At 43.6% G+C, this 11,198-nt stretch overlaps 1 protein-coding gene across 2 annotated transcripts; it reads right to left on the bottom strand.

Moving 5' to 3' along the window:
* Positions 1-3,411: 3,411 nt before the first annotated feature.
* ypel1 (yippee-like 1) lies at positions 3,412-10,869 on the bottom strand. Of its 2 annotated transcripts, none has more exons than XM_088995411.1 (5): positions 10,609-10,869; positions 5,688-5,972; positions 5,573-5,616; positions 4,422-4,530; positions 3,412-4,259 (listed from the first exon to the last, which is right to left on the bottom strand). In XM_088995411.1, the coding sequence occupies exons 2-5, from the start codon at positions 5,793-5,795 to the stop codon at positions 4,170-4,172; spliced, it is 351 nt and encodes a 116-aa protein (XP_088851537.1). In that variant the 5' UTR covers positions 5,796-5,972; positions 10,609-10,869; the 3' UTR covers positions 3,412-4,169. The 2 variants fall into 2 exon arrangements, with proteins under 2 accessions (XP_088851537.1, XP_088851536.1); XM_088995410.1 differs by lacking the exon at positions 10,609-10,869 and adding an exon at positions 8,611-8,945.
* Positions 10,870-11,198: the final 329 nt, after the last annotated feature.

Here is an 11,198-nt window from a genome sequence, read left to right as displayed (position 1 = left end):
GACATCATCATCTATATATATATATACACACCACCTGGGAATGGCCAATTGCCGCTGGGGCCTGATTGGCCAGAAGCTCAAGTGTAGTACCTTTAAAATCAGACTGAGCCAGTCACTTGGAGGAGGAAGATGGACAAAGGACGGCCTGGAGAGCAGCGTAACCTGCGGTCTGCCCAAAACCGACATCCGTTGCGACTTCAAATAAAGAAAACTCACAATACCCTTCCTGCATCGGGCTGAGTGAACTTTTCTCCTCTTTCCACCTGCTCGCTGTCTTGCCGCACGACACAAAGCATCCTTTTCAGCAGTGGCAGGGATGTCATGGTGGAATGTGCACGAAGAAAGAAAGCTAGCTAGCTAGCCAATAGATAGCTAGCTAGACAGCTAAATAGCTATTAGATAAAGAAATAAACTGTACTGTTTAATAAAGTCGTTTATTTACCTTTGTGATTGCCGTTGTCATGGATGGAATTAGCGGAATCGTACTGGGACAGCTAAGTCTCACAAACGCACACCTCGTTGGTGTTTTTTGATGATCTTCTTCTCCTTGACCGTCATTTTCTTTTGTGTCCTTTTCGGCTTAACACGAGCCTGTGATGGGGCCTTTTTCTGTCCCATAATAGCGAAAGTACTCCACTATATAACAAAGCACGTCTGCACTCAAAGAAAGGGGGTGACGAAAATTAGTCCGCCAGCCACCGTGGCGCTGTTTGAATGAGAGGTTTGGTGTTCATCCGCCAAAAACTAGTCCACCAAGATTGCGAAGTTTGTGAGCAAAAGCATTCGTAAAGTGAGGTATCACTGTCTATATAAATACCTCAACATGACGAAAGAAACTTGAATTGGGCCTGTGGGTAGCATGGAAAATTTATTGTGGTATCAGATGGTTGACACGAGTGAAGAGACGACGCGTGACATCATCAGTCGACTGAGGCAGAATACAAAGCAAATGAAAAGCAGCATTAGAACACCCCCCCCCCCCCCAAAAAACAAAAACAAAACAAAACGCAAGAAACCAGGAACAGCCAAGAAAAAGAACCAACCGGTGCCGGTCGACCAAGACAAAATGGCGCCCATATCAAGTCGACCATACGCCATCCTGTGACATCGCCATGGTGTCCACCAAGATGGAGGTCGACTGATGGAGGACATCTGAATGCATCGTTGCCAAAATGATATCTGCAATTTACAGGATTAGGATTATCCGACCTTCACCCTTTGTCATTTCTTTCGCTTCTCGGTTGACGTGATCACGAGAACACACCTGCCATTGTTTTTCTCGGCGGGGTTGCCGCATGAATGAAAACAACGCAACTCGGTGGCGTTACCAGGACAATGAAAACAAACATTTTTCTTGAGCAGCTAGCTACCAAACGAACGCTTCTCTTGTCTAGCCAGTCACATGTGCAAACATCCCAAAATGAAGTTTTCCCATGTTAGTTTCAACGCACCGTGGAGTGTTTAGTGGTTCCACGATAGTGAGTAAAACACTTTGCTAGTCAGTAAAGCTTCTGTCAGTTGAGGGTAAACATCCATATCTCTTAGATATCTCTAAAATTTACATGCGTACTTGAATGCACCGTTGTTTCTTGGGATAGCTGAAAAAAATAGTACGAATACAAAATAATAAAGCGTCTCCAGGCCATGAAGCTTTTTTTGCGGGAGTGTGACATTTCCATACGTGACACAGGTGCTTGGATGCACCATTTTGACCCATTGGTCAGCCGCATTTCAGTGGAAAGGTCGTTGAAGTGACCGCAACTTGAAAATCTCCAGTTCCGACGAGAGAATTTTGAACAAGCGTTGACAGTTCAGAAAGCGACCTGTGAAGTAGGGATGCCGGGGTGAACAAAGCAAACGCTCCTTGTTTCGAAAGACCTTTCTTTTTTGAAGATTCACATCGCAGCCCTGATTTGGGAAGGGAACCGCTAAGGCGAGCAAGATGCTAATAAATAACAGGAAATACAATCAAGTGTGCGGCTTAAAAATAACATTGAAAAAAGCAACATTAAGGACCTCCAAAATGGCTGGTGAGGGCGAGAGATTCCAGCTCACCCTTGAATGTCCAAACACAGCACGAAATAAACAAGCTAACAGGCTAAGCAAACGAAAGTGGCCCACGTACACGCACACACGACACCAAAAGTGCTTCAAGTTGGGGCAAGAACAGAAAAAAGCCGGCAGAAATATTTGTATAAAAACCTTAATTATGATCTCATTTTATGTACAAAAAAGTGTCATTTGTTTTCTGTATTTTGTCATTCAAGTAGAGTTGCTAATGCTAAAGGTCATCTTGGTACGAGGCGTAATTGGACTGACCTTCGCCAGCAAAGTCATCAATCACTTTTTCTCTCAGTTCGTCAAACGTGAACAAGCGGAACAATGACTTTTTTTCCCTTTTTTTTTTGGGGGGGGGGGGGGGTGTAGTTATGCGCTGCACAACACAATGAGGTGTTTTTGATTTTGCAAAAGTGTGTGATTAGTTGCAGCTTGGAGGTCAAAACTTCAAGATTTCAAGTGCACTCAAAGCGCTTTGTAAGCACGGGAAGTAAAACCAGCAAAATGCACCCATGACATAATTACAATCGGGAAAATCAGGACAGTATACCATCACAGAAATCATTAAATTATGTCAGAACTGGCCATCATAACACAGAAAAAAATGACCATCCACCATCTTGTCTCAAGAGATATCGATCAAATGGGAAAGTCAGACTGTCATGAGTCAGTAGACGCCGAAACATGTCAGGTATTTGAAACACCTACAATACACTGTAAGTAAAAAATCTGTTTTAAATTAGATATCAAGTAGACAGGATGAACTTCATACAACGGTGTAATGAGTCAGTACTGTCCATCACATTAAAAATAATAATAATCAGCCACAATTGAAAATCATAAAAGTGATAAAAATGTAACTACTTGTAATCAAAAAAAAAAAAAAAAAAAAAGATGCAACTACCAATGTCACGTGACTAATTGTCACCGCACCAGTGACAAGCTAAAATAAGCTAACGGTTATAGCGGTAATAAAAGCAAATGTCTGAGCCGTCAATCAGCGTAAAAAGTTCAACAAAAGCAGAAAATGTCTTCAATGTGACGTGGACCTCCAAGCTGAGTGCAAGCAAAACACACACACACATCTGCAAAAAAATGGGGTGCTGTGTGGAATATCAATATTTTCATACATTTATAATGTACTGGTATGGATCATATCTATGCGTTGAATAACTCCTCTTTCTATAAAACTGCAATCGCTTGATCAAATGGGACCAGCCACTCTCAAATTGACCCAAAACTACCCACTACTTTTATCATATATATATATATATATATATATATATATATATATATATATATATATATATATATATATATATATATATATATATATACACACACACACACACACACACACACACACACACACACACACAGTAAAGTCTCGTTATATTGATATCGGATATATCGATAGTCCCGGTTATATCGATACTATTTCGATGCACGCATGGAGAAAATTACATGCAAACAGGGTCGGATATATCGATAGTCCCGGTTATATCGATATTTTTTCCGACTCCCGAGAATATCGATATAACGAGACTTTACTGTATATATATATATATTCAGATTTAAATATTCATAATCTCATATTTATAGTGTATAAATACTGCTTTGACTTTTTTGTAGCATAATCTGAAACTTGTGGGGGAGAAATAGCAAAGAGGAAATGAAAATGGGGCAAATAATGTCAATAAAATGGTAACATTAGCGCGCTAGCGTTCCACCGCTGTAGCTCGGTAACTTGCTAGCAACGGCGACGGACTGGCTTGCTAGCTTGAGACGCTGGCTCCCTTTGCAACTGCTACATATTTGTTTTCTCAACAACAAAAAAACAAATAGAGGCGTCGGCGGGCAACAATGCGTCACATGAAAATCAAACAACCACACGAATAGCGAGCGGATGCTAAAAGCCTAGCGGCGGCTAAGGTAAAAGTGGGCCTTCATTGTCCGGCGAGCGGTGGTCATGATGATGCCTTTAGGTTGCGTAAAAGTGGCTTTGCCTCCCGCGGTGCCACGAATGCGGGTGTGAGGGGTGCGGTTTGCGGGTCCAGTGCGTCCAAGTTTGTGGTCGCCGGCGGACGTTAGCCAAAGTCCCGTAGCGCCAGTCACTCCCATCCGTTGTCTTTGATCATGTGAGCCAGCTCGATGATAAACTTTCCTTCTTTGTACTTCTGACTGCTCTCAAAGGCGTGCTCCTGAAACACATTAGCTCGGCTTAGCCACGCTAAACACCTTTTACCAGGCGTTATGTAGCTAGCTCGCTACCTAGCATTTTGATAGCATGGTTCTATTTTTATTTGGATAAAAGTCAAAGAGGTGAGATGATGATGATGGCGATAAATGCGTCCGAAACGTACATATTTCCATCCCAGGGTTGTTTTGCAGTTTTCACAGTAGATGTCGGCCACGGCGTGAAGACCCGTGAGGAGGACCCGCTCCTCGGCCGGACCGCAGCCCACGTTCACCCTGCGCCCACAAACAGGAAGTCAACTTCAGCTCTCGTCTTTGGGAAATGCAGACATTGTCTTTCGACACTTTTTGCCGGCTTTGATCGTGGGCAAACACCGGTGTCAAAGTCGCGGCCCGGGGGCCAAATCTGGCCCGCCGCTTCATTTTATTCGGTCCGCCAAAGCAAATCATACTTAAAATGCCGTCAGGCTTGTTAAAGTCACAAGAAAGTGTTGTACGTCAACCACAATAACATTCATGATAGTTGCCTTTAAATGTGGAAAGTCGTTCTTTCTCTAGAAGTAATACGTGAAGAGGATTAAACATGCTGATGGTTTGCCCAAATTCAGAATGGCCCCCGAAAGGAAAACATAAGGACAATGTGCCCCCTTTGACACCTTTGAACTCAGGCCACGGGGCCGGTTTTAGCACAAATGGGGCGCCTCAAACCAAAATGGCCGACTTTAAGTTTGCTTCTGGAAACTACTGACCAGGAGCCAAAATGGCACCCTTCCCGTTCATTTCAGGTTTTTCTTGAGAATGAAAAGACATATACAGTAAAGTCTCGTTATATCGATATGGGATATATCGATAGTCCCGGTTATATCGATATTTTTTCAGACTCCCTTGAATATCGATATAACGAGACTTTACTGTATAATATATATATATATATATATATATGTTGCTAAGCCGACCGAAGTGGCTCGGGGGCTTGAGATGGAATGAAAATGGTCGTCTGCATGGAGGACTTTGAAAAATTGACAAAAACGGCCCCGAGATGGAATAAAAATGATTGCCTGAAAGACTGAAAAATTGTCCAAAATGGCCACAATCAACTCAAATGGGCACGAAGAAGCAAAATGGCCATCTGTTGTTTTTTTTTTTTGTTTTTAATTGAACTGGCATTTTTGGGTCGTTTTGGAGGCTCAACTCAGGATAGACACAATGAGCACATTCCGTGTGGCGATAGGGGCAGAATTTTTGAACAGTTGTCGCTTGTAGCTCCGTCTAACGGCATGCAGTGAATGTCGTCGGGTGTTTGTAAAAGTCGACTTACACGGAGTTGAAGAGATACGCTCTTCCTTGGCTGCCCTGAAAGGACTGAAAAAAGAGGCAAAAGAGCTTGAGGTGAACGTCGTCGGCCCACGCGGGGTCTCGGCCGGCCGGGTTACCTTGGAGATGAGCTCGTCGTGGTTGGCCAGGTGCGCCCGGCAGTGGACGCAGCTGTAAGTGCGGTGGCAGCTGGGCAGGTAGGCCTGGAAGGTCTTGGACTTGGTCATCTTGAGCGTGTCCGAGGGCCGCCGCGGCTCCTCGCCGCCGTCCGCCGGGCTCGGGCGGCGCCTCCGCTGGACTTGCTGGCAGAACAGACAGCGGAGGATGCAAGCCAGGGCCGTCGTGGTGCCGGCGGGCTCGGCCGCGTGGCGGCTCCACGTCGACGCCGTGACAGGAAGTGGCGCCTGACCGGGGGCGGAGGAAAGAGGAAAAACATGTATTGGAGGCAAAACGCCACCTTCCTACACACGTCAGAGCCAAAATGGCGCCTTCCTACACATGTCAAGAGCCAAAATGGCGCCTTCCTGGACACTTTTCTCTTCCTGGTAAAACCGCGGCGCGGCGCGGCGCGGCATACCCTGCTCTGGTCATGAGAGCTTTGGAAAGATCCAAAGTGTCAAAGTCGCTGAAAATTTTGAGTGTGTTCAGGTGTTGGGAACTATTTTGGATCCTCATTTACTTCCAGGGTACTTTGTCATGGCCAAAAGTGAACTTTGATAAATGAGTTGTACGAACGTTTCTTTCGGTCATGCCAAACCTATTTTTTTTAAATCGTCTAATGTTTATTTTTGTCTTATTCTTGCATTTTTAATACACATATTATTATATATTGTGTATTATTATTATTATGGGAAATATGACGTTTTCAAACAGGTTTCTGGAACGGATTATGGTTGAAAACCGAGGTTTGACTGTACATATTTTTTTTAATCGTCCAATTTTTTTTTATTCTTATTCTTGTGTTAATGATGTCAGTAGTCATACAAATACAAATATAATACAACATGTAGCATGGAAAACTGCGATGATACAAAATCCATGTCTTCAGATCCAAAATTGAACATCTCCTGAATGGAAATTGATGGGGGGAAACACATGACGTCACACTAACAAAACAGTCAATGCGGGGCCTTCATTGCCCGACTGTCAATCAAAGTCGAATGGGCGGGACTAAGGCTGCCTTTTCTTGACGGCCGTCCACTGGGGGGCGCTGTTTCTCCCCTCTCTTTTGTGGACGTGAGAAAAAAAAACTGTTTTGACACAAAACGAGACGGCGGCGAACTTGCTTCATTTAGTTTTTACTTGACTTTGTGATGAAGACATTTAAGCTTGTGAGGGCTTTTTCCTGCGTGTGCAAAGGGAAAAACAAATTAACAAAAACCAAACTAGTGCTCTTTTGTGTCAAGTACATTTGAGACGTGACAACAACACAATTTACAGTTACGTTTAAACATCGCAGCGAGTTGCAAAGGTGAAAAAAGGCCAGACAGCAAACAAAAGAGCTGAACAGGAAGTAGACCTGTGGGGCGCGCGCTCGCAAACACACAAACACGCGTGCGGTCAATCTCCGTCTTTGTGTGCGCGCACGTTTGTCAGACAGCTCTCGTCTCATCTAATTAGCCCACTTTAATTAAGCCTCGCGCACTTCTGCTGACCGTCTGCGACCACAAAAGCTGATGCGCATGCGCAACCCCACTCGGCGACAACAATGTGGCACTTTTCCTCGAATCCAATAAAAAGACAGTACACGGAATATTTTCGAGAGCTCATTCGATTCGACACGCTGCACGTCATCAACACGTCTGCAGTTTTGTTGACACAACTCCAGGCGTCGTGTTTTTTTTTTTAATAGGAAGCTTCGACGCTATTGTTATTTCCTCGCTCTCTTCAAACGGAATGTTTTCAAAACGTTTCCAGTCGACACCAACCGACAAAAATCGACATTTTAAACGGTGTAGTTACTTGTCGCCTTATTCGGTTGTGCTAAGCGAGAAGAAAAGAGGGAACTGGGCTACACAAAGTGACCAAAAAAGGACACACACTTTCACCACCGCGTTGATGACACCTGAAGCCGCCGCGAAGCACATTTGATTGTTTCGTTAGCGGTATTGTGCTAAAAGAGGCGAATTTTTCGTCATTTTTTTTCAAGGTCCGCGTCAAATTAGCCAACAAATCACAATGCTTCTTTGTTTGGTGGCATAGGTGAACAAAACAAAACTCCCAACATGGGGAAGTACGCTGCTAAAGTGGCAACAAAGCGTCAGCCCGTTCGGTCAACTAAACGCACCATTATACCTCACGACACCTCTTGGTTGTCGTTTCTTTCAAATCGTCACGTAGTTACATGGCCGTTATGGTATTAGAAACTGTTCAAAATTACCTTTATTTCGGATTGGGTTTACAAAAAAACAACCACGAAGAGGGAACGAAATGGAAAAGTGGCAAAGAACACGACAAACGAGACTTTTTCCGAGCATGTTTCGGACACTTGAAGCCACCGCGACGCCACACCACCTTTCTTGTCGAGTTTTTTTAAAAAGTTTAATGATGTTACACTTCAATTTATTGGACAGAGAAAAGACATTTGTCAAGTTTAGTTAACGCCTAGTAGGTCACCACACGACAATGCCAATGTTTGAAACAGAAAAACAAATGCTGAGTCTTTTTTGTTGCTTCTTTTGTTTGGTCGCACAGGTGAGAGAAGGCGAAAAAAGGGGAAGTGGGCAGATCAAGTAACAACAAAGAAACGGACTCACATGGGAAGTGCAGACAAAAGCCTCGCTGCCTCCTCGACACCAAACAAGACTTTTAACAACAAACATTGCACGTTATAGTGAAATTATTTCGCTTAGTGGCCCTTTTATTCAACTCTTTAACCACAAATCGAATCGGGGAAACAACGTGGTCCTTTTCCCCCTCAACTTCTTGTCTCGCTCGTAAATCCACCACGAAAACGCGACTTGTATTTCTGGTAGTGTTTTACAAAAACGTTTCAAGGAAAAAAAACATTGGTTTAAGAAAACAATCTGTGTTGTCACTCACCTGAATGTGAGTTGAGTAGAACGTCTCGAGCACGGAAAGACGGGAACGCAACACAAGCTCCTTGTTTTCGTCACAACGTCCTGGTAAAAATCATCGTGTTGGGATTCCAATCCATATGTTCAAACAAGTGTGTCGGGTTCAAGGGGTGTTGTTAAGACACGGACGGCTTGAATTTTGGGGGTCCCCCACGCGAGCTTTTGTTGTCTTTTCTTGCCTGCCAGCTTTGGCACGAAACGTCAAGCACGCGGGAGGGCGCAGCGACGACGATTGATGGCCACATTGGCCAATCGGTAGCGGCGTTGCCTTCACAACCCCCCGAGAAAACGGAAAACTATCAAGTCGAAGGCTTTTCAACGTACTGTACTGGATGCGTTTTTTGGGGGGGCACATTTTAAAAATACCGCCATGTACATTAAACACGGTTCGTTTTGACTGGCATTTGGTTGTATGTATGTATGTATGTATGTATGTATGTATGTATGTATGTATGTATGTATGTATGTATGTATGTATGTATGTATGTATGTATGTATGTATGTATGTATGTATGTATGTATGTATGTATGTATGTATGTATGTATGTATATTTATTTATTTACTTACTGACAACTACTTTTAAATGCACGTGCATCTAATTCTTAATCTGATTATCCTGATTGCTATTATTAGTAAGATTAACCTCGTTTTTTGTATCACAGACATGATTAGTAGGATTTGAGAGAAATAAAGGAGAAAAATGTTTCAAAAGAATACAACTTTCTTTGCTGATACCAGTCATAAATGTAATGTTTTGGTCTGGCCATCAATGATCAGAGAAGGACACAGTGACAAGATTTGAATGGAAACATTTCTCCCTGGTCAATCACTTCCAAGGTAAATTAAAATGTTCTTAAATATTGTGGAATTGCTAAAAGAAATGATGTTGTTTTGTTGACTCTCAGTGGGATTTGCATGTTAGTTATTGACTAAAAACATCAATCTACGAGATGTAATATGTTCCCGCTAAAAGGAGCAAGAAGAATAAATGGACGTTTCAGATGTTTTCTTGATTCTTTACACATCATTCGCTCGCAGAGTGCTTTTCGAGCATTCCGGTTGGTTGTGTTTACCGGCAGGATTATTTCCCATGTAACATGAACGCCCCATTGGGGAGAGGAGGGGGGAGGTAGAGCAGGCAGCTACCCGGATGTGTAAATAAATACAAGAGAATATGAATTTCACGGGGGAAAAAACACGATTCATGTTAATTGTTTTCGCTCATGCTGTTTCGTTTTAAAATCACAGGTGGTCATTTAATTGGCAAAGATAAATTAATTCAGGAAAATATGAATGTCATTGAGTAAAGGATATCATTTAATCACTCACATAAGCAGATAACTGGTTGAGGTCAGTTTAAAGTCACGTTTGCGGGCGCGCACGTACGCACGGCGTGGCTTAATTTGAGAAAGGATTGCTTCATGAAACGCCTCATTGCGCCGACGAGGTTTCGCCTTGAGGCAAGCGATTGGAATTAAACAAAAAACAAGAACACCTCAGGTCAGTAGAGCAGTGGCGATGACGTCACTGACACGAACGGACACGCGCGCACTTTTTCTTCATGCCGCTGCATGGCTGGCTGACTTGAACAAAAACAACAGCAAAAAAAAAACAAAAAAAAAACACAACACCGCAGAGACAGCGTGAGGCTGCATCGCGTGAAAATGTGACTAAATCAATCAAATCAATCAATCAATCAATCAATCAATCAATCAATCAATCAATCAATCAATCAATCAATCAATCAATCAATCAACCAATAGGCTCCTTGTGCGCCATTCAAGTTTCTGTATGTTCAACCACGTTTAAAACGGTGGTGCTCAAGCAAATCAGGGATGATCTATGAACGAACCTAAAGAGCTCGCGAGCGAGCGAGCGAGCGAGGACATCGTCAAACAAAACATGCAGAAATGGCAATGAGGCGTTCAAGGACCGCGACCGGCAAGCAGGTCGGTCACTCACCCTCGAAAACACTGGCTGACTCCGGGGAGTCCGCAAAGGCGGATCACCGTCCCATGCAAACCGGAGCGGTTGGTCTAGGCCCACCGGGTGTCCATTTAAGACGCTCTGACGATCTTCGGGCCGATATTTGGGACGATCTTTGGCGTTCGGCGTCAGGCGGAGGGGGAAGAGCGCGCCTCTCTCTCGGTCGTCCGCGGCTCTGGCTTGCTTTCTCCCTCGGTGTCCGCTGATCAATAATTTAGAGAAACGGCAAGGCGACGCATCGTGAAAGCACCAAGAATTTCAAATCAAGCAAAACTTGGCGCTAAAGTGCAAATACTAAAGTCGCTTTTCTTCTTCATACTTGTGCTGCCTTTAGGTGGCGCGGGATTTTTTCCATCAGCAACTCGTCATACCGAAACGTCAACACTAATTCAATACCAGATGGAATAGTTTTCGAGACTTTTCTAAGGCAAGTTAACCGAACTTATTTTAAATAGAACGTTGAATAAGGTCGACGTTTACGCACTCAATGGCACTAACTTTATCCCGTCTTTGTTGGCAGTGGCTTGCTGTGTCTCAAACGTGATACAAAACGTTACTTTGCTTTT

Source organism: Hippocampus bargibanti, linkage group LG04 (assembly GCF_051943395.1).
Source record: "Hippocampus bargibanti isolate YZ-2025 linkage group LG04, ASM5194339v1, whole genome shotgun sequence".
In the NCBI taxonomy this organism is placed as follows: domain Eukaryota; kingdom Metazoa; phylum Chordata; class Actinopteri; order Syngnathiformes; family Syngnathidae; genus Hippocampus; species Hippocampus bargibanti.
Note: the sequence above shows the minus strand (reverse complement) of the source record. Positions and strands in the feature narration are given on the sequence as shown.

Coding starts and splice junctions, on each gene's coding strand:
- ypel1 (XM_088995411.1), bottom strand. CDS start 5,795: ATGACCAAGTCCAAGACCTTCCAGGCCTACCTGCCCAGCTGCCACCGC. Junction 4,531..5,572: donor GCGTATCTCTTCAACTCCGT/GTAAGTCGACTT, acceptor TTGTGGGCGCAG/GGTGAACGTGGGCTGCGGTC. Junction 4,260..4,421: donor CAACCCTGGGATGGAAATAT/GTACGTTTCGGA, acceptor AATGTGTTTCAG/GAGCACGCCTTTGAGAGCAG.